The 27,781-nt window shown below is 40.5% G+C and overlaps 1 protein-coding gene across 3 annotated transcripts; it reads left to right on the top strand.

Annotated features, from left to right (window-relative positions):
* Nucleotides 1–1,130: 1,130 nt before the first annotated feature.
* mfsd3 (major facilitator superfamily domain containing 3) lies at nucleotides 1,131–25,998 on the top strand. 3 transcript variants are annotated; one of them, XM_008295713.1, is made up of 7 exons: nucleotides 1,131–1,175; nucleotides 1,720–2,540; nucleotides 11,460–11,607; nucleotides 17,037–17,137; nucleotides 20,684–20,793; nucleotides 23,254–23,497; nucleotides 25,183–25,998. In XM_008295713.1, exons 2-6 carry the CDS (start codon nucleotides 1,841–1,843, stop codon nucleotides 23,458–23,460), a joined length of 1,266 nt encoding a protein of 421 aa, XP_008293935.1. In that variant the 5' UTR covers nucleotides 1,131–1,175; nucleotides 1,720–1,840; the 3' UTR covers nucleotides 23,461–23,497; nucleotides 25,183–25,998. The 3 variants fall into 3 exon arrangements, with proteins under 3 accessions (XP_008293935.1, XP_008293933.1, XP_008293934.1); XM_008295711.1 differs by lacking the exon at nucleotides 25,183–25,998 and having other exon boundaries at nucleotides 23,254–25,094; XM_008295712.1 differs by lacking the exon at nucleotides 25,183–25,998 and having other exon boundaries at nucleotides 1,175–1,210; nucleotides 23,254–25,094.
* The last annotated feature ends 1,783 nt before the right edge of the window (nucleotides 25,999–27,781 follow it).

Below are 27,781 nucleotides of genomic sequence, written 5' to 3'. Positions count from 1 at the left end.
TCTTCCAAAGTGATGACATCATCATCTGGGCTTTCCCAAATAGTTTGAAGGTATAGCAATCTTTGTGTATGTAAACTTCTGACTTGGAAGAAAGTAATTTAAAAAAAAATCTCTGTCATTATTCTGGCATTTAGCAAATATAAACAATTTTGGTAATCCTAACTGACTGAAAACAGGAAAAGTTTTGTCTGATTTAATGTCATACAGTGAGGAAAAAATTGTATGTCTTTTTATACAGTGCATGTAAACTTCTGGTTTCAGCTGTATAAATACATAATCTAGAGATATAAGATCCAATGCATATATACATATAGAAATAAGAGATGTAATACTTAAGGGAATGATCAGTGGGTCACATGCAAAAAGTGTGAATACAGCTGTTGTAGACTATATTTAAACTATTAATTTTATAAAGGCCAGGAAGATTGCACGTGAGCCCAACGACCCCAGCCACAGACTGTTCTCTCTGCTGCCGTCAGGGTGGCGTTACCGCTGCCTGAAGGCAAACACCGAGAGGATGAAGAGGGGCTTCTTCCCTCAGGCTGTCAGCCTGCTTAACCTGAAACAATAGACTCAGTAAACAATCCAACTAGCCACTTTCCACCTTGTATATATACATGTATATGGTATTATTAATTTCTCTATTTATTCTATCTCCTTTTGCAGTTTGAAAATTGCATGTATTTATTTTTTGATTATTTTTATCCCCTTCTCTCTCTCTTTTTCTCTGTGTGTGTGTGTATTTCTTATGTGTTTTAATCTGTATTCTTATTCATCTTTTTAATATTGCTTCGGTGTGGAACAGGTTCACAAAGCATTTCACTGCGCGTTATACCATGTACAACTGTGTTTGTGACCAATAAAGGCCTTGAATCCTTGAATCCTTGAATATTTTAGTGTGATTAGCAGAGCTCGTGCTGCCAGGTTAGGTGATAAAACCTTTTTCTGTACTGTAACAACGATGATAGTAATAATAATGCTAATAACAATAATAATAACCAATAGTAAAATACTCTAAACAGAAAGCCGGCCGTTGGCTTATTAGATCTCTAAAGGTTAATACTCACGATCCACTCTCAGGTTGCCATCCGCAGAAGGGGGATTGCTGCTGAAGAACCTGGCAACCTCATAGCTCATCCGGACCACAACTATAAACAAGCGGAGCACCCTGACCGGTGAGCTAATGCTAGGCTAACCAACTTTCTTCCCCGTATGTGTTAATATTTCTCTCATACCAGATACGCAACTATTCTGTATTACTTTCAAACTGCAACTAAACCACAAATCTAATACTGACATGTGGTGTACATGTGTTTTAAAGCTGTTCGTTAACTACGTTTAGCATGACAGCCTGCTAGCCGGCTAACGGTATGTAGCAGTCAGTTTGGCAACAAACTTAACTGTTAAACCTGTCGCGAAATGTCAACGATGCAAAGTCATGCTTGTGTTTTGATAGAGAGCAAATGATTAAAACACACGTGGTAGCAATAATGTTGAACATGTTTATGAGCACAAGTCCTTTGAATTTGAGGGGGCCTTCGTTAGCACGTTGCTGGTAACTGAGCTGGGCAAAGAGGCAGTAAAACTGCAGAAGGATGCACCCTTTTAAGGCTGCAGGTTTGAGCTGTGGAAGTATTTAGTCACCCAGTATCTTACACAACAAGATTCTAAGTTCATCAGAAATAACCCTGAATTTCTCACTCTTGTCTTTTATTTTAGGTCCATCAGCTCATCTGGGTCAATTGAAGTTCTCCCCTTTTGATCTAAATAATGACAGTGACCTGACCAATGGACCACTGCAGTGTCAGCTCAACCAGAGGGCTACTTTTGGAGATAGATCATGAATGACAAACTAGTTTTCTTAGGCCTGCTGTACTTTGTTCAGGGCATCCCCTATGGTCTCCAGTCTTCCCTGCTCCCTGTCTACCTGCGTGGAGCTGGTCACTCCCTCACCCGCATCGGTTTCACCAAGATACTCTACTTCCCCTGGGTGCTCAAAGTACTCTGGGCCCCTTTGGTGGACCGCATCGGTACCAAGCGCCGCTGGCTGGTGGGGACGGTGTCTGGTCTGGCTCTGACATGCCTCTCCAGTGCTGCCCTGGCCCCAGAGGCACACATCTGGGGAGTAGCCGGGACCCTGTTGGCCATGAACACCCTGGCTTCTGTGCAGGATATTGCTGTAGACGGGGCCGCGGTGGGGCTGTTGAAAGGACGTGGGGAGCTGGGGCTTGGCAACACGGCCCAAGTCGTGGGCTACAAAGCCGGGTCAGTGTTTGCTGGAGGTGGCCTCTTGGCTGTGATTGACGTGGCTGGATGGAGCTGGATGTTTATGCTGCTGACGTTTGTGTATGCAGGCGTTGCTCTATTTGTGTGGGGGGCCCCTGTGCTGGATGATGAGACTGTAAAGGGCCAGCAGGCAGATGGCAGCAGGAGGGGAGGGCAGGGAGCCGATGCTATGAGGCCATGGAGGGTGTGGAGGAAGCTGCTGGCAGTGCCTGGCACACCTTGGACAGTCCTGTATGTCCTCACATACAAACTAGGTAAGTCTGATTAGGCACATGTTGAAATTTAAATGAATACACTCATAAATTATACAAATACTGGAGATAAAGATATTATTCGTAGTCCCTTTTATGCCTTTGCCACCAAAAAGTTAGACTGATATTTTGTCTGAAACTTCCTTGATTTCACTGTAATTTGTTTTTCTTATTGATTTTTCTGTCAATTGATTTTATTAATTGTCCATCACATATTTTGTCCAAACAATAATCTCAAAGACATTTAGTTTGGGAATATAGAAAACAGAGAAAAGTTGAAAATCCTCACAATGGAGAAGTTGTAGTTATCAGCCTAGAAATGGGACATCAGTTTTTCTCTTCATCCATTTTTATTTATCTACCTGTATTTGCAAGCCAACCTGAAAATATAACCATCCAGAGACAATGAAAAGGTATATTTGCAGATACTGACCCGTTTGAAGTTTGTGACTGTCTCCTGTAGGGCTCAAAGATCACCACTAGATGTCTCTGTTGGTGTTTCTATCACTACTGAACTCAGACATGAGCTTCCTGAAGAAGTTTGGAAAGCAATCATTGCATGGCATTTTATCATGTTTTAGCAGTTTCTGTTGGCACGCTGGGAAATACAAACTTTGAACAGATAAAGAAGTTGTTTTTAATGCCACAGTTTTACAAGTCCAAACTTAAGGCACTTGAATAAGAATATAATGTTAGTTTGAATGCATCGTGAGTTCACGCACACAGTTTTGAATGGGTTCGTGCCAATAAAAAGCAAAAATTTTAAAGTAGTTTTGAAATAGTGGAGTTTGTGTGTGTGGGAGACAGAGTTGATATGACCAGAGTTTGGTGTTTGGTAGCAGAAGGGGATTATGTAAGGATTAGAGTGTCTTTGTGTCTGTGGCGTTCAGAAACTGAAATGGAAGACGGCGCATCCTGCTGATGTGTGTTTATGTGTACGTGTGTACGTGGGTGGTGGGAATATAATTGTCTCCTCGCATTTGCATAGTCTTTACTTGTGTATGCGCATCAATGTATATGCCTTTGTTTTTAAATTGTGTGTGTATGTGTGTGCGTGTGTGTTTTTGAGAGAGTGTTAAGGGTGGCTCAGTAATCGGATAAGCCCCAGCAGACGACACTACTAGACAAAATATGAAGGCTGGCTGGACCCCCTAATCTGTCTAGGGAGCACCCCCCTACCAAACACTCTCCCTGTCACACGAGCACAGACACGCACACACACACACACATACACATTCACACACACGCACTGTTGGCTGATGCTCATGATTACAACAGTAATTACTCTTAGTATTTTCAGTGCCGTGATTGAGCACTGTAGATACATTACCAGTCTTGTCACTTGTTAGCATTTCCTGTTGTAGCAATTTAAATGTTTCCCACCTTTGCGCACAAAAAAGAAAAGGTTGTATAATATTTTAGATTAGGCCTGAATGTGCCAGCATAATTGCCTATGTGAGACAGTATTGTTTTTGTTCAAGGGGTATGTGGGTATGTTTGTGTGAGACCGGTAATCTGCCTGTCTGAACCCCCCACTTCACACACACACACACACACACACACACAGGCACACGCACACACACGCACACGCACAGATCCACACAAATGCACATGCACAGACCCATCTCCCTCATCTATCCCTAATGAACTCTGAGTTTGCGCTGCGTCCAACACTGTGGCCAATCATCGGGAGCCTCGTGTCTGAACTGTGACCCCTGTGCCATCTGAGGCCACAGGCATGATGGGAGAACTGTCTGGGTAGACCCGAGGGGACGGATGGAGGGCGTGAGGAGGGGGGAGGGAAGTAGGCAGGGAGAAAATGGGGAAAAAGGCCAGGAAAGAGGCAAACAATGGAGGCTTAAAGTTGAAGTAGGCTTAAATGTTGGATATAAACATTTTAATATCCTGTATTCCCAAACCATATTTGGTCAGTCAGACTGTCAGCAAACTTCCATGAGGTTCCTTCAGTTATTTCATAAAATATTAGATTAAGTGGTATTTGATCCTTAACAAACAACTACTAAAACAACAACAGCAACACCTGCAGTTACTCTGCTAGGAGCACCTGTGTGAACGTATGTGACAGCTAATTGACTTAATATTTTCTATATAATTCCCTTTTGAACTTGTTAGTTAAAAGCAACTAAAAAAATGGCAAAGACAAATGAAGTGAGCTCTGAGAAAAGGTTAAGGCCACTTTCAACTTCATCTTTCATCCTTCACAGTTGGTTATATTGTCAGAAAGTAAAGAAAAAAATAAAATAATGCAAGACTTGTGACCGAGAACAGAGGGCGCACATGCAGACTCAGAGAGACTGGCAGCAGACCGGACTGCATAATTGTAAAATCAAGAAAAAAAGAAGAAAAAAAAAACGAGAATTACCGGTTTCAGTTCAGAGAAGATTCGACATAAGATCAAAGAGTGTGGGTACAAAGGGAGAGTGATACAGCAGAAACTATTCAAAAACTCAAAGAATAAGCCAACTAGGATTAGATTTAAAAGAACATGCACAGAAAGACAGCGGCTTTTGGAGACGTGCGTTGTGTTAACTAGCACGGATCTAATAGTACAAAGTTTGTGTGGAGAAAGCCAGGGGAAGAATTCCCAACCAGACTGCATGAAGGGTACGGTGGGAAGCACGGAGGTCAAAGCCTGAGAGCGTTAAAGTTGAGGGCTGTTTTTGTTGCAGTGGTGTAGTTGAATATAAGTTTATTGACGGAATCTTAAATTAGGAATTTAGAATACTAATTTAAATCAGTTAAAAAATATATTCAAGCATTGGGACTAGATTTATTCTGCAGGGTTATGATCCAAAGCCTGTTGAAATTTTGCACAGGACAGAAACCAATCAAGCACCTATTGGGTGCCATGCACATTAAAAAAAAAAAAAAAGTATCAGCTCACTGATGCTCTAGTTTGTGTGAGCTGAGAGCTTTGCTAGTTAGAACATGGAGGATATTTTCACCACAGCTGTAACAAAAAATGATCAATTCCATGTCCAAACATTGACAAGCAGCGCTGTAAATTTACAGAAAACTAAATACTCAAACATTTTAACAAATCTAACTGTGATCTTTCATGAGGCCACCATTGAGCGTCCAAATACTTTTTTGTCTTTGTTTCGAAACTTTCGATCTTATATTATTTAAATACTAATCTTTGTTTTATATTGTGATTGACAAATGTGCTTGTGCTACATTTCTTTTAAGTAAAGTCCCTTTTTGACATTGAGCTATCTTATGATATGTAATTCATATATTTTTAAGTGTGGCTTAAGAGTTGAAATACATTCTGGGACCTCTGTAATTTGAGAAAAATTCCTTTTTTACTTCTTTGAATGTGAAGTACCTCAAACACTGAGCAATTACAGCCAAAATGACCTTATTATCCTAATTTTTCAGTGATTATTTTCAAGTAGCTACTCAACTGTAGGTCTGTGATGCAGTGCTACACACATCAGGGCACTGTTTCTTTTCTTTTTTTTTTTTTGGTTTTTAAAGTAGAGAGTCAGTAAGCCCCACATGTTTGACAAGAGATATGAATGATGGTGAGAAGAGGTGGACCCTGATGGTGACTTTCTCTGGGGAAGTGACCAGGTGTGTGGAGGGATGGATGGATGAGCAGAAAAAGTAAAGCTTTGTTCCAGCCCTCCCTTTCAACCTTTCGCCCTGAAAAGACAGCTTGAATGATTAATTGTAAAATACACTATATGCATGTGGCAAACAAAATATGCAAAATATTTGAAACATTCCCTAAAAAATCAACATTATCATCTTTGCAGAGGTATGATTTATTGCAGGACTGATGTACTACACTGCATTAGTTTTAGCTAGTAGTTTTAGAGAAAAAGTTGAGGAGAGAGTGTGTTTTTTTTTTGTTTTTTTTTCCAGAGAGGAAAAGAAGGACTGCAGGGAGGGAGGCTGAAGGAGGGGATGAATTAATGAACAACCACCACATGGTGCCCTGAGAGAGACGGAGGGCACAGTGGAAACAGGAATAAACACATTTATCCACGCTAATACATAGAGGCTACATAATCATTCTAGATGTTTAAAGGTCCAGTTCTGTATTTTTGCCCCATAAATCACACATAACGAGCTGTATCTATATGCAAAGTCAGTTCCTCGTTCTTAATGATAAAAAATCAGCATCAGGTGCTAATAATTGATTATAAAGGCATCTTTTGTTTATAGAAGTACTATAGGAATCATGTATTTGCTGTAAGATCCTGAATGGACAATAATATTGCATAATTTTTCAGAAAATAGACAGAGGGGGGAAAAAAAAAACAACCCAGTAACCTTGCAGGTTTGTGTTGGTTAGAGAGATACTGGTTGTCTTGCTTCTTCCTACTTACAGTGTATTTTCCCATGTTCATGAGCCCCGAGGGCCACAAAGAACTCCTTGACATCTGCAGGGACATCCTAGTGTGTGTGTGTGGTGTGTATGTGTGTGTGTGTGTGTGTGTGAATAGACTAATATGCATTGGATATTGTGAAATCGTGTATAGACGGGGTTCTGTTTACTCTTTTGTCCTCGGGGAACCCAAGGAGGTGAAAAATGTGTGTGTGTGTGCGAGTGTACGCGGTGCTCAAAAATCCACTATGTATGAACATGTCTCCATTTACCCAAGCTCTCTGCGGGGAGTGATAATGTGGTTCTGCAGGATGACTGTGTGTCCTCAGTGATCTCTCCCTGCTCCGCCAGCTCTTTTGTCTAAGCTGCAACACGGACATCAGGATTTTCAACCCACTGTCCTCGTCGACCTCTCACCCTCATCTCAACTTTATCCTTTTGTGATCCTGCTTCATGCGACCACCGACCGCCCCCGCCCACCCCTCCTTCTAATGCACACACACATATATACATCTCATTTGATCACCATGCATAAAGGATTCAGGAATATGTGTAGAATATTTAAAAGCCATTGTATTATTGCTAAACTAGTAGAGAAACAAGTGAGACCGGTCAAGATAGGAGGAGCTCTTTTTCAACCTGTTTCACAAAATGAAAATACAAATAATTTGAAACAGCTTTTTCAGTCTTACTGAGCCACACAAAGTTGCGTGTAGGTTTTTTTGCACTGCTAACACCTGGACCTCTTTTTTTTTTATTTATGTACTTCACACCAAAACCAGTTTCTTTAGGTAAATTTACCTTACTAATATATCAGTTAAGTAATGATAAATGGATGTTGTCATGCAGTATTTTCAGCAACTAGAACAACTAAGACAACCCCACTGTCATCCAGTAAAAGATGATGAAAATGTTATGTAAAAGTCTGTGTGTTTAAATTCCTGGGTAGCATTGTTGAAGTTAATAGAAAACACCCTGAGTTGTTCGTAATAATCAGAAAGTCAAATGTTTTTAGGTCTCACCAGGTCTTTGTGGTTGTGAACACCACATCTGTTATCAGATTTCCCTCAAATGTTTCCAAACTTTTATTGGTGCTTGAAAAATACAGTGAGTCTCCAATTTATTGAGTAAATCTGCACAATCTGTTGCAATTAAATTCAACATTTCTCTCAAAAATTTCCCCATTTCTGAACTTAATTTGAATTGTTCATTTTTTTGTAGCATTGTCAGAAATGTGCATCTTGAGGTCAGCTGATGTTGCCCTGGCCTGACCACGAATTACCACACATTTGTAATGAGCTGATCCAGGATGTATCTTTTCAGTGCCTTTAATGCTAAATAGTTTTGTTTCTTTCCCTGTCAACGTGTCAGGGTGTTTGGGACCTGCTATACTTGCTTCCAAGTCTAGTCAGTGATTGATGTTGCCATCAAGCACCTTTAAATAAGGAGGATAAATAAAACAACCCCATCTCCCTTCTTTCTGTCACTTTCCCTCTTAATGTTAAATTGTTTTGTCTTTCTGCGCTGTCTGTAAACACAGGGTTTCTTTGAGCCTGCCATCCCTCCTCTGTTTCCTCTTCACTAACCTCCTAACAATGTCTCTGTTCATCTGCCCCTCCTCCTCTTCCTCAGTCTTTCGCTGTCTCCATCCCTGCTGCTGTCCTATCTCTCCAGTCATGTTCAACTCGCATCGCTTTTATTTATGACTTTGTGATTGTCATTTCCTGCACTCCGTCTCATTTTTTTCTGCTTCTTCTGCCCTTTTAAACCCACCGCTGTTTCTTTTTACCTTCTATTTATTTCTTTGTTTTTCTTGTCATCACTATTTACTTTCTCTTTCTCCCCACTCCGTTTCTTTTCTCTTACCCTCTCCCCAGTTTCACTCTTGTTCCACTCTTTCCTCCTTCCCCTCCACGCTGTTTAATCTTTGCGGATGTCTAATGAAATCCCTGCTGAAATGGACAATTGTTGCTTTGAGAATATTTATAGAAAGGAATAATCAGCATGGTTGTGTTTGTCTGCATGCCCTCCCCCTGCTCCCTCCCCCCCACTTTAAAGAAATAATTAGTTGAAGGCAGGACTGTGAAAGCTCTGAGCTTTGAGCTCAACAACAGACAGACAGGCACGGGAGCGCAGAACCATGGGTAAACAACCCTGGCATCATGGGTACTGATGCTGCCAATGTTTACTTTATTATGACTACTATAGTTACCGCACAGTGGATGCAACTCCAAACAGTTCAGCACAGAAGATGACAGAGATTAAAATGTGAAAAATGCACAGAGATCAGTGCAGCACCCACTGAGCAGACATGGAAATCAATGTCTGACATTAAAATCATCTACTGTAATTTTTGCCATTTCAAAACTGGCCACTGAAAAAACAAGACATATTCAAATAAAATCCCACTGCACATCCTATTCACCAATGAAAGCCTGTTTTACTGCTTGTTTGCGCAACATCTAACCGGATACTGAAGATCAAGACAAAGAGATTCCTATTTACCCCGATGACTCCATTTCAAGGGTGCACTACGACTGGATTTTCACATAAATTTGTTCATGTTTTTTTTCAGAGGTGCAGTAAATTCGATTAGTGGCAAATGAATCCAGTGCATCATTATCATCTTTATTTATTTCAGTGTGCTCATTATTTTAGAGTTCAACAAAAGGATCTCAAATCATAATTTTGTATGGCTGCAACTCGCAATTTCTTTCTTTCTAATGACAAATTTGTTGATTATTTTGAGGTAATGATTGATTACTTTGACTATAGAACGTAAGAAAATAGTGAAGAATACCTATTGTGATTCCCCGAAGGCAAATGTGACATATTTAGATTGCTTGTTTTATAAGATCGTCAAAGACCCAAAGATCTTCAGTTCACTGTCACATTTAGTAAATAAAAGCATCAAATCCACACATTTGTGAAGGTAAAACTATCTGATTCTTTTGCTTGAAAAGTTACAGAGACAATTCATCCTTTTGTGGTTCACTAATTGATTCAGCTTTGTTATCACAATATTTTAACAAGGAGTTTATTATTGACAAGTGTAATAGAAGTGTAATAGATAGAATTTTGATAATACATCAGTGCATGAGGATTTTCCCTTAATTGTTAACATTCATCCACAAGTTATTTTCCTGGTTGTGCCGACTTATTTGTATTTGTATTGCTCTCAATTGAACTATGTTTTGTTCGGTCTATTCAGATTTGCAATATGAACCCACTTCTATTAATAACAGAGTCCTAACATTGGTAATTTGATAAATTTAGCTTATTTCCCAGCTTTAGTGCAGACTGCATACTGTTGAGCACATTTCCATTGATGTGAAGATTGTGGATTTGTAGTAGTTGTAGCTCTTGGTCCTCTTCTCTTTGTCTGAAAGGGAAAAAAAGTACGTTTGTCTGTCAGACAGGTAGATATGTTTTGAGGAGATCCCTATCTGATTGGCTAAATTAATTTACATGACAAACTTGAACATCGTTGCTCCCGTCTGTATTAATCGCGTGCACATTGCCAACAGTGAAACATGAGTGACAGAATTGAGAGACGGGTGTTTTCGACGCAGAGAATCCACATTTCCTTCCCCACGTTTCTGCCGGGTTGTCACACCACCGTTACAACGGTGACACTCTAACTCTGCTGCCGCACTTCCTATCACTGGGAGCTTCTCAGCTTTCTCTTATTATTTTTTTTATATCAGTCTGTTTCATCTGCCTTTTTTCCTCTTCCTCTATTTTTGTTTGTCTCCTGGCTGACTGAGTGAGTGAATCGTCGGTTGTGTTGCGACGTCTTTGACAGCAGTCTGGGAGCCAAGCTGTCACTCACGCAGCTCCTTGGTCCCACTGTCTTTCTGAAGTCAGTCTCCATTAATATAATAATGGCGTATACTCGGCACCACTGAATATTTTACTGTAATGTTCAGCAGAACATTACCCCCACACTCAACGCCACACAGAGAAAGTCTTACTGTCTGACAGAAACTTTTTATTTTGACTGAAAGGTCTTTGTGAGGTCTGTTTCATCTGCGGAAGTTTTTGTGTTTTTGTTGTGTTTTCCTTTTTGTGCTTTAGGAAAAGTGCTAGGCCCCCGTTTGATAAAGTGACTGAGGGTATTCTTTTTCTTGTCAGGCATCTATTATTGACACTTTCCAGGAATAGGCCTAGGTGCGCCACATGTCGGTGTGCTGCATTTGATTCTGCAGTCGTCATCTCAGAAAAACCATGTTGTTCATTCGTGCAGGCAAAACAGTTTGATACAACACCTCCTTCGTATTTGACTGTGATTAGAATAGGCATGTGTATTCAGGAGGTGTCTCACATATTTACTGTAGGTGAAAAATAGTAATGCTTAGTCAGAGACATACAGTACATAATGCATTGTGCACTGATTGTATTTTACTCTGCAGATCTTAATTCTGTCATCAGCATGTGTGACCATGCAACTCATCCCTTGTTTCTGTTTCCTTTTCCCTTTCCTTCTTCTACTTCTGTCTCTCCACTTCCCCTTCCTCTGCGCTTTCCTCTTCGTCCACCTCTGTCTCCTGTCAATGTGTATACAGGTGAGCAGGGTGCAGTCACCATGTTTCCTCTTTTCCTGTTGGATCATCACATGACTGCCAGGGAGCTCGGCTTTTGGAACGGCGTTATCGCCATGGGCTTCTCCATCTGTGGGTCGTCCCTGGGAGGCCTGCTGCTCGCTCAGTTCAGGTAGCCTTCGTCATTCTCCCCACTTTTTCAGTGATCACTAGTGCTTCACTGTGATTGGCTTCAGTGTTATCTTTTTGTAGGCTTTTTGGGGAAAATGCACTTGAAAACATATCAAATGCCTGTGATCGCATTTTTTGTGCAGTTGTCTGATATTCACAAGCTTTGGAACGAACTCATTTAATCAGGGATTAATCTGCCAGTTTTTTCCTCAATGAACCAATCAGTCATTCAGCATATTAAAACTGTCAAAGCGTGCTGAAAAAATGCTCGTTACATTTTCCCAGAATCAAAGGACACAATTTCAAATATCTCGTTTTGTCCAACCAACAGTTTACTGTCATAGAAGACTACAAAAACATGCAAATGTTAACATTTCAGAAGCCTGAACCAGGTAACTTCAGCATTTTTTTTCTCTCTCAAACCTGACTCACAGGATTGACTGATTAGTGAAATGGTTGTGTCTGTCTATCGATTAATCAACTAATCATTTCAAATCTAATATTTACATATGAACGTGATCATTGACTGGACCTGAGTGACCCCCAGTCACAAGAGATTTTTTAGATCACTTGGTAGAGTCATTACAGCGCAGTTAGAAACAAGCAGGGTTAAAGCGGTAGAAAATGTTTGCACCATGCTGCCAGCAGAAAAAAAAAAAAAGTGCCACACAGACTGCAGTAACACAACTAAAAACAAGCAGTATTAAAAGCAAAAGTGTAACAATCAAGGGGTTAAAAACAATATTTGTTTGTGAGGCTGATTGTGAGTTTTTAGTGAGAAATCTGAGACAAGACTAAAAAGCTACAGTCCACTGCACCACATAAACATTGATCTTACTTCCTCACATGCTGTGCTCATATCCCATCATCTTCCTCACCTTGCTCTTTTTTTTTTCTTCCAAGTTTTTTGTGTACACTGACTCCCACTTTCATGCAGAATTCTCCTTTACCTTCTCCTCATCACTCATCCCTCTGTGCCCATTGTTCAAGTTGTGTGTGTGTGTGGGTGTGTGTGTGTGTGTGTGTGTGTGTGTGTCTGTCTTTCAGCCTCTGTGACTGCATGTGTACAGTAATTTAAGTAAACATTGCCTTGTTTGAGAGCTCAGGGACCCCCTGTGTGGTGTGTGGTGTAAGAACAGCATGAGAAGCAAATCCATGATGCACACTCATGTGCACGCACACACACATATAGAAACACACACACACCTCTCAGGGTTTGATCGTAGAGACAGTAGGCACCCAGTTGAATTTAATTGTCAGATTTACAGACAGACACTAGGATGTTTCGGATCACTGTATTACAGTGTCTGTGATACGTATCAGACATTATTTACTGTGCTCATTGGATGTGATCTTTTTGACATTTTCTCAAAAAAAAAATGGAGTCACTTTAGATTAAAATTATTGTTTTTATTATGTATGAATTCATCAGTGGACAGATTGAATGTTATTTCTATAGGAAATGATTTTTGATTTAATCTGGTTTCACATAAATAATTCTTGTCTTAATAATATCATCATATGCAACATTTTCATGTTTTTCCCCTTTAGCAAATTGACATTGTGCCGATTTTGCCTGACCATCGTTGCATAAGGTTTTCCGTCTGCTTACACTAGGATCACATTATAGTGCAAGGCTGCCTATGGCCAGTGTGATGTAATGGGGACTATAAATAACGACAATGCCTTTATGGAGGATAGTGTGGTACTTTGCAATCCATACATTACTGTGCTCTTAACAAAGCATCCAACCTTCATGCCTTCTTTTGATTCACACCTAGATCATTTTTTGGCATTAATTTAGCCCATTTTGTACCCAGTTACAAGTGATCAGGATGCTGTAGGTGTGTTGTGTTTATTAGTTAATGGCTTTGAGGGTTGTGTATGTGTTGGCATCTGTGCGAGTACTGTATGTGTGTCTGTTTGCTTACCCATCCATTGACATGTATTAGTTGCTCTCTCTGATGTCAGTCTGTTTGCCCTTTTTTTTTCTCCCAACCAGCTCCCAGGTTTTCTCCTCTAGTCAAGTGACACTAAAAAACACAGAGGAAGCCTCTAAAGGCAGAAATTTTGTTGACGGGAAAGCGCTTTCAAAAGATGTCATTGTCATACTTTGGCTTTTGATCTTTCACTCTCCGTCTCCATCTTACTTGTAAAGGACACTGTAGCTTATAACGGCAGTAAAATGTTCACACACAGACAAATACAAAAAATAAAACAAGCACTCTGAGGTATGTTCTCTAAATGCAGAGATAGACAGATATATTGTGGAACTCACAGGATAGTGGATTACACTGATGGATGCGGTAAATACACGATACCATCAGGTTCTAATACTTAGTGATGATTTTGTTTCGGTACTCACTGTCTGCTGATACCTTGTGTCTGTTTTGGGAGAGAACATGTGAGAACAGTGCATTCCTAATTTGTCGTCCCCAAAACCTTTTAAAACACTCTGCTATTTAAACCCACACAGGATGCAGCAATCGGAAAAACACAGTTTATGACATGGTAACTGAACTTCTAAGTGAGGAACCTCTCTTTGCCGGTGAGCGTCATAGTAACGCTAATGAATCAGACTGTGGAGATAGCGATTTAATAACTTACCCAGCCTTTGCTAAAATCCAATTTGCAGCGTCTGAGATGTTTGGGGTTGATGAAAATAGAAAAAAGTTTGGACTGATTCACTTGGTCAGAAATACTAGAATGGTTACTTTATTCCTTAGACAGTTTATAAAATTACCTTTCCTAAAGTAATTGAAGTAAGTAATGAGTTTGATTATATAGACTGACAAAAGACACATTTCTGTTCAGGTTTACATTTTTGGTTGCATGCACCTTGCGCTGCCAGTCGAACACTTCTCCTGCCCTGCCTCGTCCTGTCACCCACACATTCACTCACACACAGAGAAAGGGCTGTCCGGTAGGCTGTTGTCCCACCTCTAAAAGCTCAGTTGGAAGGTTTATCCTCCCTACCATCAGAAACGGCTGAGTGGTCAGTGAGTGACCCCCTTTACAACCGCCACTGGCAACCTGAGAACATGGCTATTCTTATCTGGGCCTGGCCCGTGTGAGGTGGCAGCCAGGCAGGTTCGCTTTCTCACACGCACACACACACACACACACACACACACGCACACACACACCCCTCAACATCTCCGGAGAGTGCGTGATATGAAAGGCTGTCATTGAGACGGGAGGTAAAGGAGCAGCAGAGAGAAGAATGTCTTTAGCATGTGAATGATGCAGGATTGGTTTTCCAGCAAAGAGGTAAGGAAAGTCTGGGCGGATAGGGGAGAGAGGGTGAGGTAAAGATACAGAGACGGGTGGCGGAAGGGAGAGGGCAATGTTTTGTACAGAAATAACAAAAGTGAAATAAATAGATTTTATGACATCACCTTGGGCTCGCGGAAGTTGAAGGACCTCTTTCATCACTTTCAGATGTCTTGTAAACAAAGCCATTAAAGTGTGCGTAAAGGAAGTGCAGAGATTTATTTCTAAATGCATCATACATGTCAATAAATAATTGCTGAAAGCAGTGAAAGCAGTGTCAACATAGTACTGAATTATGGACTTTGACTGTTAAATAGTTTTTCATCATTTTTTATGTTCAGGATTTTTTGGATGGGCCACAAATTACAGCTAAATGAGCCACTGAAGCCGTACCTGGCATGACCGATCCCTGTAACACTATGATGTTAAAATAGGATTGCACATACACCCTGCTATGCTATTAGGTGCCCTTTCTGTTCGCCTTCATGTCTGCACACTTACCTGAGGGACTTTCCCCTAGTTCATTGTGAAACTGTTAACATACGTGTAGTTGTCCTCTGCCACAAAATGTGCACAAACCAAGCATGGATGGTGCATTAAGTATTCTAGAAAGTTTATCTGTAAGTGACGTTTGTTGAGTTGTTTGTATTTTCATTCAAGCATCTGCATAGGATTTACATATGTTCATGGCCGTCCTGACTTTTGGTTATTTACTAACATGTACAAACACTATAATGTCACAAACAGGGAGTAATCAACAGAGCAGCTAATCAACTGCAAATGTAATATGAGTCCAAATTTATTTGTGATTTTAGCTAAAACTGAGGATTTCGTGCTTAGGCCTTAAAGTGGAGACTGGGATTCGGCCTATCTCCCTCCCTGGTTGTCATTCTCTCCTCCCACCAATATCTGGTGCCATCGTTAGCAGTGCATGTCCATCAATGAGTGTAAATTGCCTTTTGGGCTTAGTTTATTATATGAGTACAAAGTGATGAAAATACCTGCAGTTACCAATTGTGATTTCACATCTAACTTGTTTGGTTCAGTTAAAAGAAACACAAGTCCATTTGCATGATTAGTACGGTGTATTTGGGCTGGTGTGAAAGCTGTCAGTCAGTGCCTTTAACAGACATGCTCCCAGCCTTTCAGAGCAGAGAATATTGTTTATTTTTTCTACAATACTGCAACCTCATTTTCTTTACTGGGTGTTTTCTTTTAATAATGCAAATTGGCAGACTGGTTAACATAGTTTTCTGGAATGTGACAAACTCAGAACATATGTTTATTATTGCTTTACGTGCACTTTAACCTATCAGTTGAGAAAAAAGAATCTGTAGATCAACTAATTACAGAAAGCAGTTGTTAGTTACAGCTCTAGAGCATGTAATCAGAGTGGGCCTGGTTGAGTGCTTGTAAGCTATCTTTTCTCTCAGTGCTTGTGTCATTTCTACCGTCCACCAGGAGAACAATGGCGATATACAAGAAAATTTAAGCTTTCACAGTTTGGACCCATCTACTAATATACTGGAATAACACTTAAAAATATGATTAAAAAAATAAGTTGGTATTGCTCAGTGCACGTATCCAAATAAATCAGATATTCTGCTTTGTGTAACAGACTCCTTCTTCCTCACAACCTTTTTTACACATAAATAATTACATGCAAAAAAACATAAACAAACACACACATAGTCCTTTGAGTGGCAGGCATCCTCTGAGTGATTGGCATTGTTAATCCCTGATGTCACACAACAGTGTGAGTGCGTCTGCGTATGTGTTTGTGTCTGTGTGCGTGTGTTTGTATGTATGTTAACAGTGATTAATTATCTTCTTCATGCTGGGGATCTCCTTAGGTTATTGATTACGTCATGTACCAAACCCACAGGGGGATGATTTTCTTGCACTAACAGGGAATCAATTAGTGTCTGGGGACTTGTTTACTTATGCACGTGCACGCATGTAATTGTGTGTGCGCATGCAAGAGTGTATGTGTAATTGTGTGCGACTTGAAAAGAAACACCGAATGTCTCTAAATTTAATGACACTAGCCTGGAGTCGCTGTCATCACATCTCACACTGCTCATCGATACACCCCTACTCAAAAGTTGAAGGTGAATATCTCTCTGATACTTGGTTTGTTTGTTGATCTCTCCTCAGCATCGGGGCACTGATGCGACGTGTGTTTGTATTGCGAACCGTCAGCATGGTCTTCCAGAGTTCTCTGCTCACTGTGCTGGAACCATCACCGCTCATGAAAGGTGAGAAACAAGCTAAAACACAGTCACAAAAAAGGTGGCAGTCTCAAATTTAATTGCAACCTAAATTATCTGCCCTGACAGTATATATTACATATTAAATAGCATTACTACATAAGCTATACAGCTGTCAGTGTAGGTTGGTATTTAAAATGGATACAAAACCACTTTTGAAGTGTTTAGATACTCAAAAGAAGGAGTTATGGTGACCCTGTTAAACACACAGTGTTAAATTTGTGTCTCTCTTTCAAAACACTAACAAAAGATTTAGTTTGATGGCGTCAGGTCGTACTGTGGGATCATGGGAGTTGCTGTCATCACCACTGTTGCTGATGAAAATCTAAATGACATGATTTAATCAGAAATCACGAGTTAATGTATAACAATTTTATTCACATTTATGTTGCATCATTCTAATAGAATAGTTGCAAGTAACGTTATATACCTTAATGTTGAGTTACAAATAGATGAGTCAGTTACAGCTACTGCAGCGAAGTTATTCAGGGGGGACTCAGTGGCTAAAGCTTTGGGTTACTGATCAGAAGGTCGAGGGGTACAAGCCCCAGCATCACCAAGTTGCCACTCTTGTGCCCTTGAGTAAGGTCCTTCACCCTGTCTGCTCCAGTGTTCAGGACCTTACTCTGTGTGGCTGGCCCTGAATTTTCTCTTGCGCGATCAATGAAGTATATGAGACAGCATAGTAAATAAAAATGGGATGAAGGCAATAATATAGTGAAACCAGTGCTTCTGTCTGTGGTGTTAAATTTAGACAGTGCAATAAAAACACAACAGAGTGGCTATCCATGTAGTTCACTAGTTTGTCTTCTTCCCTCTGCAACCTTTGACGTATCATCCAGTGTTTACCACGTAGGTAAAGAGGATATGACACCATTGACAGCCAACCAAAACAAAATGCACTGTTACGTTAAACACAATGATGGATTTCTCTGTGTTTGAATATTGTTGGAAACCCTTGGAATATTGTAAGTACACAAACCAGCTAAATACACAAAACACTGGTCAATTTGCTTTAAGACATTTAAATGTAGAAATGTTAGATATTGTACCCTCAATCTTTATTTGTTCTCCATATAGGTAGATGAGCGCAACACATGTTGTTTATTGAATTCTGTAAAATCACATACTTCATGTTCTAGAATCCTATCCTATACACATACTGTTCTCATTTGACTTTCTGGCTCTTTCAAAAAACTCACAGAACATACATCTATCAACATGCTGGTACATGTGAATGCGTCGCTTCTGTGGTAGATGTACAGTGTGAGTTTGTTGGAAAAGCACACTGACTGAATTTTACGAGCCTATATTTACTGTTTAATCAACTCAGTTTCAGTGTTTATGGCTTCTGTTTGAACGTGACATAAGGTGGTGAAACAAGAACATATTAAACACAGCAAAGCTACAAAGAGCAACAACCGCCCTCCCCTGGTGGAGACTACAGGCAGGGACCGGTGCTTGCCCTTGAGAGATGTACTTTGCGTTCTAAAAACACCCACGATCCTGCGTAACCCACCACCTCCACCTAAGCAACGTACTCCCAGCAGTGTGCTTCGAGGGCTGACAAGCTTAACGTCAGGTGCACATGGAGGCAAGTGCAACATCCCTGTCTGGGGATACTCGCTCCTGGCCAACCATCAGAAACCTTGAACCTCAGTGCAGTGTGATGGCTTTACCCTGGTCTCCCTTCATACGTCTCCAGATTGTACTTTAATTCTTTATTACCAAGGAGAGATTTTGTATGTGTGTAAATGTATTTATTTGTGTGTTTTCCAAAGTTGTGTTAACAATGCAATTATAACCAGTGCACCTTGATAAAAAGGCTAAATTAAAATGATCCTATTTTTTCTGTATGTCTTTATTCAAAATGGGTCAAAAAAATGATAAACAATTATTGATACTGACTGAAAATAAACATTTCATCTTAATACATTTTGCAGCTCGCTTGTCAGCCCTTGGCCACAATTACCCTTTGATCAATAGTGACTGAGAGATGCACAAATGCAGCCTCACAAATGAACACTACATTGAGTCATCACTAGCGACATTCTCAACAAAACATAAATAGTGATCTTCACCAGATTGACTGCAGTACTGTTGCATTGTACTGTTTCTGTTACTGTGTTCAGCCTCTGGATATGTAACATAAGGTGTGTGTTGTTCATTCTGTCTTATGGTTGAGGAGAAAATGTTAGCCGATTTCTTGCGGCATGACAGGCAAGTGAGTAATTTGATATTAAGGTTAAGTAACAGCTGCACAGCAGGATTTTACAATAGACATTAACTGTGACAGTTGTAAATCACTCTGTAGACTGACAAAGGCCTTTATGTCATTTACAACAAATAGCAGCCAAACAAAATGTTGGCCTGAAACTTGCCGACTCTCCATCAGTTGAATGTTCCTGTGGTTTCCAAATTAGGGTTTGGACTTTTTCAAGGGATCACACCAAACCAATTAAAATGATGTATTTTCTCTCAGACTGGTGTTGTATTTTGGTGGAACATGTTATAGACATTTTTAACTTGTGAAGAGGAGACACAGTTAAACATTGCTTTGTCTTGAAGGAGTAATATTCTTTGAAACAAACTAGTTTGTCCCGTATGTTTGTCAACCATGCTGGAAGACAACAGTGGGAATGAGGCAGTTTCAGATGCTGTTAGACATTCCTCACTAAAAGTCAGGAGCCAGTGGCCTATCAGTACAAGCATTTGAGCCACATGTTCAGTATTTATGCAGCACACGAGTGCGTGATGAGGAGAACACTGATAGACAGGAGGGTCTCTCTCCAGAGAACCATTCAGTCGTTAATGTCTGAATGACACATGTGATTGTGCTGCACAGCCAGTCTTAAAGCATTCGGGAATCAAATCCACGCCATTCATCTCCGCCAGAGTTGTCTGTTCCCCTATCAAGCCTCTCCGACTGAAAGTTCAGGCCTCCTTCTCCTCCATTTTCAAACCCAGAGCAAAGATTTCAGGAAAACTCAACAACCCCCCCCCCTGGTTCAAAAAAAAAAAAACAGAAAAACATTCAGTTTCAGATTTTTCAATATTACATGATAACCCTCCGCTTCCCACTCTTCCAGTCTGATCAGTCGATGTATCTGTGTGACTCCACCAGCCTTGTGTCGCTGACTGAAGAGTCTTATTCGGCAAAAACTCTGGCGGCTTGAGTGAATAATTCAGTGTTAGCGGGAGCAGAGACAGATAGGCTCTGTGGTTCCTCTGTGTTTCCCCACTAACACTGCTCTGCCTCTTCCCCTCAGAGGATACACTACATGTGTTTTGGGGACGGGGATGTGAAGGGGAGGGGGGCTACACTTCAGCAGCTTACCGTTTCTCGCTGCTTTGTCTCCCTGCTTTGACTTCTGTATAGAATTGTATAGTGAGAAGCACAGCAGAGCAGACGACAGTGAAAAACTGATAGTTTTCTGCCTTCTTTTAGAAATAGAAGTACTTTTTTTGTGTGTGTGTGTTATTGTAGATCGGTTGGTTTTGATTCATTTTGCTTGCATGTGTATGTTTCCTCAGGTATGGCAGTCCTGAGCATGAGTGTTCAACACTTTCTGGGCGGTCTCATCACCACGCTCACCTTCACTACCATGATGCATTGCACTCAGAGGGCCGAGGAAAGCATTCAGGTAAAGAAGGCCTTTACTCATTCTTGCCAACAAACTCATTGTGGAGACCAAGGCTGTGTTATGTAACAATTTTGTCACCATCTTTGTGGTGTTAATTGTGTCATTCTTTAGTGTTAGGTCATCTCCTGTGGCTTAACAAACAGACAACACAATCTTTCTTTTCTTTTCGCCTGCTCTCCTTCCCTTCTCTCCTCTTCCTCTGCTGCAGTTTAATTGTGCTATTTTGTGAAGTTAGGTCATTTCCTTTGGTCGTTGTCAAAGGGAGGCCGGGGAGGGAGATCCTCCGCGTACAGTACCACACCTATTGTCACCTACACCTGTCAATTCTCATCAGCTGTTTCCAACCGCAAAATCTCAAAAGTATAAGCAGACCCAGTTTCTATTCATTGCCCCCTCCTCCCTCTGTTTTCCCCCCTCTCTCTCTGGCATTGTCCCTCCTACGATCTCACTCTTTGTCATTCTGTAGTCCTTTAAATGCTCCCTTTTCCACTCCGACTTTTTCCTCTCCTCTCTCGTTTTCTCCTCTTTGACATAACTCCTTTTGTCCCCGTCGTAACTGGGCCATCGTTGCCTGGAGGTGATCGCTGTTCACGCTGCCATTCAGACATCACTCAGTCAATCTCTGAAGGTGACAAATTATCATTTAAATTGCTGTCAGTCTTAAAGTGCAGAAAAAAAAGAGGGGAGGAAAAAAAATCACAGGCTGTAGCACAGATATCAGAATCTGGCTATGGATTAAAATAAATAACAGGAGAGCACAATGACAACATGCGATGACAATAACGGTTAATTTGAAAGGTTCTCATGACACATATGCAGTTTGCTTTTTAGTGTATCTGTGTGTGAATCAGTATGTGTGTGTGTGTGTGTGTGTGTGTACAGGAGGGGAGAGCATTAGCTGGCCTGTGCTCGTTGTGCGTATATGTGTGTGTTATTGAAGGTAGTGCTATCCAGTAACAGAAAGCTGATAGTGTGAGTGCTTGTTAACGATCCCCAGGAGAAAGAAACCGAATCTGTTAAACAAGTTGCTCAGAATAAAGGCACTCCACTTAGCTGTGGTCACACAGGCTCTCAGAGCTCTCTACCTCGGCCTACAGACCACAGCTACGGCTCAGATTGTCCAAACTCACCAACAGATACTCAACATTCATCAGATTCAGACCGTTTCATTTTGAGTCTTTTCTTTCCCTTTGAGAAATGTTCTGTATGGGTTTTGTCAGCGTGCTCTTTTCTCAATGAAATTTAGAGATGACAAATTCAGTCCACGTTAACGTGACAAAAGGATTTAAGAGCTGATACTTATCAATTAATCTGCCAATTGTTGTTTTAAATGGCTGATGACTCATTTAAACTACTAGACACTAGAAAAGTTTCTTGTTTCATCTCATCAGCAGTCTGTAGCCAAAAAGTTCACCTTTAACAGTGAAGGACTGAGAAAAACAGAAAATCCTCATCATTGGCGACAGCAGGGTACAGTAGAATCTTCTTGTGTTTTTTGCTTTAAAAATAGCCACTTAATCAGTTATCAAAATAATTGTCAATTACCAGTCTGCTGATCAATTATTTTACTAATGGTTGCAGCTTGACTTCTAAAATAATATAAACTGTAGACAGCAAAACAAGCATTTATAGTCCTTTAAATGGAGCTCGTGCAGTAGTATGCAACAGAAAGTAAACTTTCTGTACTGGACTTTTCCAAGTTTGCTGTATTATTTTGAGTGAAGGATTACTTCCTTGTCAGTGCAGGCTTCTTACAATATAAATCTGTCTTTATTTGATGGAAGGGCTAAAGGCATTTGTTAAGATGAAGGAAAAAATCCTAAATCTAGTAAATGAATTTGTTTACTCAGTGATCCAGGTGTCACTAGAGTCCTGTGTGTGTCCGAGTTACCTGGTGAATGTGGTGCTGTTGGGCAGAGGGAGGAGGCTTGGAGAGATTAGGTAATCTCTGTCCTTCTCTTTCTCCCTCCCTCTCACTCCGTCTTGAAAGCCTTAAGGCTGAGATCAGATACTCTTCTTCGTTTGGCCTCTTTCCATCGTCTCAGGCCATGATCTCACGCTTTCTCTTTCGGGCTTTCAATCTTTTTGTGTTTTTCTCTTCTGCCCTTTTCTTTTGCACTTTGAGGCGTTATGCTAAACATTTCAAATCACACCTCTCCCTTGTCTCTCTGTCTGTTGGAGCTAATTGCTCTATATCAAAGCTTAAGAGCAATCAGTTGATAAGTTGCGCTAGAGGATAGGATGAAGTGTCACCTTTTCTCCCCTCCCTACTCTCCAATCCACCCGTCGCTCCTTTTACTCACAATGTCCGTCTTTCTTTCCCAAACTCTCTCCTTTCCCCCTGTCCTTTTTCTCCTCTCACTTCCTTCTCCTTTACCTTCTCCTTTTAATCTCTTCTCTCATCACTCCTCCTCCTCTTTTTGCCCTTATCCCACCTCTTGACTGCCATTCTCCCTTTAGGCAACCCACTACAGTTTCCTGGCGACTCTGGAGGTGCTGGGAAAGCTGACGTTTAGCGCTCTGGCCGGAGGTGTGGTGGATTGGTTTGGTTTCCAAGTTGCCTTCCTCTTCTTCCTCACGCTCTCCGCCGGAACGGCCCTGCATGTGTGGACGGCTACCTTCACTGGTGCTCTCAGGGAACACCAGCTCAAAGAACAGCCCAAATAAGATAAGAGTGAAACGTCCCGATTCAGGGCATCTGCAGGTGCTGGAAAAGTGTTTCAATATTTTCAGTTTGACTAAAAGTATTCAGACACGTCGAAAGACCTTGAATCCTGTTAAATGTAACTCTCACGATTTCAGCAAATCATTTCAGTATAAAGTTGACTTTCAGCCATTTTTAAGGAGAAATTAGCCATGCAGTTAAGTACTCTGTTACAGAGTGTGCTTTTGTTATTGCACAGTCATTTCACTGGCAAAACTGGCCTTATGTTTTACTTATTTTGCATTTGAAACGTCTTGAAAAGTCTTAAAATGTACAATAGTGTGATGAAACTTGAAGATACTGAGTAGGTAAGGATGAGTATGTTGGGTATACAGCGAATAGTATTGAGCTTTCTGGACAGAATGGTAGTGGGATAAAATATTGCAGTTTAGTGTGGTAGGAAGCAACAAGTAGTTAAGTATTGAGAGATGAAAAGTACTTAGAATCAAAGGGAAATATAATCAAAGCTGTTTTTATCATCTGAGCCATTTTAATGTTGTTATAAGCCAGCAATAAGAGCTGTAGCCAAAAGCAATATCGCTACTTTGTGATGCTTGTTCTATCATACTGTACTGTATATGAATTTATTAGTCATTGTCCTGAGTTTTATGGTTTACAGATGTAAATGAATAAATCTCTACTACCTCGTATCAGCACTGTATGGTACGACACACAGGAGGCGAATGTACAGTAGCTGCACCAAGTAGAGTAAACACCAACAGTGGCAACAGATACACTATGTTACCTAAGTTAAACCAGTTAGCCAAAGTAGGTTCGCACTTACTGGAGCGTTGTCTTTAAAAAGAGAATGAAAATGTAATTCAGCTGTTGAATGGGGAGCATTAATTCCATTTAATTAAATTTAGAGTAAAATCCCCTTCCCTTAGTAATTGAATAGTTTAACCCTGACACTTGGCTTACTTCTTATAGGAAACCTCAGCCTTACACACTGCATGGTGCCGTCTCGTCTCAGTTTTTAAAAATCAGACTCATTAATAAACTGAAAATACCTGTTTTCAGTAAAACTTGAATGACCAGTGTCACTGAGAAAGTGCGGTTTCTCATATCATTGCATAACTTCAGTGTTTTATGTTTTTAAAAAATGTTAAATGCACAATAATATGTACTATAAACTATACTGTAACTCTCCATGGTACTGTATCCTATAGAAGATAATTTCCTCCAGGCTTCAAATATGAATGAAACAGCAGCGTAGAATGTTTGTTTGTTTGTTTGGGTTTTTTTTTTTCCCACCAGATTCTGTGAGCATAAAGTAATATCCTCCATGTAGGTGAATGTATTAATAGAGATTCAAATTCATTATTGTGCTGATGGGAGATAAGTTGGAACACAAGGATGGATTGGTTTGATTAAAGGCAGTAATCTCAGCAAGTTTAGCAAAATAAAACAGCTGGTCACCTGCTTCCCCTCCCTCCATAAATAAAGGGATGCCATTACCACGTCATCACTGGTTTATTCATGTAGCCAGGTCCTCTGTCATGTCCTGACTTGTAGAGCGCGTGTTGCAAAGCACATCTCTTGTCTCTCAGCTACTGTGTTACCAGAGATTTGCACAAAAATAAAGCTGCTGAGTGAATCGTGGAGTCTTTTTTTTGTGTGTGTGTGTGTGTGTGTGTGGTATTTACCTCTTGTCACCAGATTTTTACCTCATTTTCTGTCCCCAGGGGCCGAGGTCCTGTGTGGTCTTTGAAAATCTGCGGTGGCTTATAGCGGCTCCAAACACAACACTGGCTCTCTGCAGCGCACTGGCTGAGGGCTATGGGAGTGAATAGGGCCCGTGTCACAGGATCCACAACCCATACAGCTCTAATGACACAACAAATGCTGTGAAGGAGGATTAGGCCAGTTTACACGGCCCCTCAATACACCTCCACTTTACACTTTCTCACCCGGCCTCATTATCTGGACATTTTGTTTGTGTAGCTGGATAGAGAACGAGGGGTTTTGGAGAGAGGCTTATGTTTTATCCACTCGCCATTTGCAGAAAAGAGCATTTAGAGTGATGGGTCAGTCTTTTGAACATTCAGTTTGAACCCCCAAGCCCATCTGAACGTATGACTTACATGTTCGGAATTGCGTTAGACAGCACAAGCTCAACAAATTCATCAGCTGTTTTCAGTTACAAAACAAATCTTTATTCATAGATGATAACTTAATTGCACCCTTAAAAGCCTGAACCATTAAATGATTGCCAGAATTTTTTTTTATTTTTTTTAAACTGGAGCATTTATTGAACCTTCTGACAAATAATTACAAAAAAACCCCCCAAAAAACAATTTGCATATATGAGTTTTAATTTGTATCATTTTTGCTACATCTGGCACTTTTGGTGCATACATTACGATCCATGATGGATTATCTGTGCACTACATCAGGTTTTTCTTGAAAAAAATAAAATAAAATTACCACACTAATGATGTAGAGGTCTCAAAAACTAATGTGTCAAATATGATTTACTTGCCAATAAAGGGTTAAAAAAAAAACCAATCAGGACATAGCTGAAAGTTCTATCTTACATTCTTGCTTTTAAATGACACTTTTTCTGCTTGTGTGTGTACAACAAAGCCAAGGAAAAAGGGAATCTTTAGTGTTGAATGTTTCCCAAACAATCTCATCACAAGGTCCATTTAGTAGCTGTTCTGGAGCTTTTTATAGTATCATTCCATCTTCCTCAGCAGATGGATTTTACCTCAGTTGTCATGGAACTGTAGCAATTAAATGACTTCTCATTTAAGATAGCTCTGAAGTTGAGATACAAAGTTTAAATCAAACTTTTCACTGGGCAAACAAAGGTCAAATGATACAACTGAAAGCACTAATACAGGTGTTAAATTCACCTGATGGTGAGATTGTTCTGTCAACTATATGGTCAAAAATACACTTTTATTGCAAGTTGGTGTTGGATGTTTTTCTCCCTGATCTTGTAGGGAAAGTGTAAAGTGTTTAAAGTGTCTGTAAGCCTAAAAATGTACCAAAAAGAAGAAGAAGAAGAAGAAGAAGCAACTTCTGAACTTTCAGACAATGCAGAGTTGAGTTTGTTATTCCCAGGCAGCAACCCAGAGCTGCCAAGAAGTGCACTTCCCAGAATGGCCACTTGAGGCTGGCACCAAAAGTGAGACAATCCACATAGACCCTCATGTTAAAATGTACAACTTTGCAGCAGAAATAAACATATTTACAGCCTGGTATAGCAAATGGTTTAGGTCGCCATAGATAATATCCCTGTTCATGACAACTGTACATGGGGTGATTTTTTATATAACTCACCCATGTAAACTGTATTAAGGCTTAAAGTAATGCATACTGGGGTGGTGTTGCCACTTTGAGCAACAGGTGGGTGTCGTCAAAGGACAGACCATAGCTCAGAGACGTTTGCATGACCTGCCTCAGCTCCATTCACTCTTCACCTCTTAGCTCATTCTTGGATTAGTGGAGACTTAATCAGGCACCTGCTTCCATTTCACTACAGTGGAGGTTAGTAGAATATTTGTAATGAAAAACACTTAAACGTCTAGGGGTGGGGGAAAAAACAGCATAAACATTATCCTGATTACTTATCAAGACATTTATCCGTAGAGCTCACAGTAAACAGTTTCCATTTAGACTGGTTCCTATGGAGAGACAAGTTACAGACAGATACACAAAATAAAATGAGAAAAGTGTTAACTGCAGACATCATTTGTGATCTCTGTTTTGAAGCCTGTGCAGACGAGAGTGAGCAAAGGTAGGCAAGTGGTCTGGATCCTACAGTGCTGATGAGAGTGAGACCTCCCACTGCGGTTGCCAGATTGGCAGAAACCCCCCGTGGAGAGAGTGCGTGTCTCAGGGCCACCCTCCTTGCCACAGTTACCATTGCAGCGATAGACTGTTGGATTTGATGTGTGTGTTGCCACACATGTCGACCTTTATCTTTGTGGAATAACAGTCAGGGGAATTGCATAAGACTTGCTGCCAAGTGTAAGAGAAGGTGGCTCGATTTATCAGGCCTATTTTGTAAACATAAAGTGTACCTTACGCCTAAAAGTATTGTGTTATCACAGAACAGTAGTCGGGCAATTATTTAGTGTAAACTTTCATTTGAAACAGTAATGCACATAGCATTGTGTTTGCCCATGTGTGAATTCCTGAACTGGTATGATCAGAGTCAGATTCCCTATAAGGAAGGGTAAGGCTGGGTTTTTTGGGGGGGTGTTTTTGTCAGCAGCTATTCTGTTTCAGTCATTAACAATCAGGCTGGGGCACAAGTCTGGTCACATCAGCATC

Source organism: Stegastes partitus, unplaced genomic scaffold (genome assembly GCF_000690725.1).
Source record: "Stegastes partitus isolate 25-593 unplaced genomic scaffold, Stegastes_partitus-1.0.2 Scaffold1072, whole genome shotgun sequence".
NCBI lineage: Eukaryota > Metazoa > Chordata > Actinopteri > Pomacentridae > Stegastes > Stegastes partitus.
The sequence above is the reverse complement of the archived record's forward strand: the minus strand, read 5'-3'. Positions and strand labels throughout refer to the sequence as shown.

Excerpts from the sequence above, each read along its gene's own strand:
- mfsd3 (XM_008295713.1), top strand. The coding sequence starts at position 1,841 with ATGAATGACAAACTAGTTTTCTTAGGCCTGCTGTACTTTGTTCAGGGC. Across the intron at positions 2,541-11,459 it reads TGTCCTCACATACAAACTAG|GTGAGCAGGGTGCAGTCACC; the intron begins GTAAGTCTGATT and ends ATGTGTATACAG. Across the intron at positions 17,138-20,683 it reads ACCATCACCGCTCATGAAAG|GTATGGCAGTCCTGAGCATG; the intron begins GTGAGAAACAAG and ends ATGTTTCCTCAG.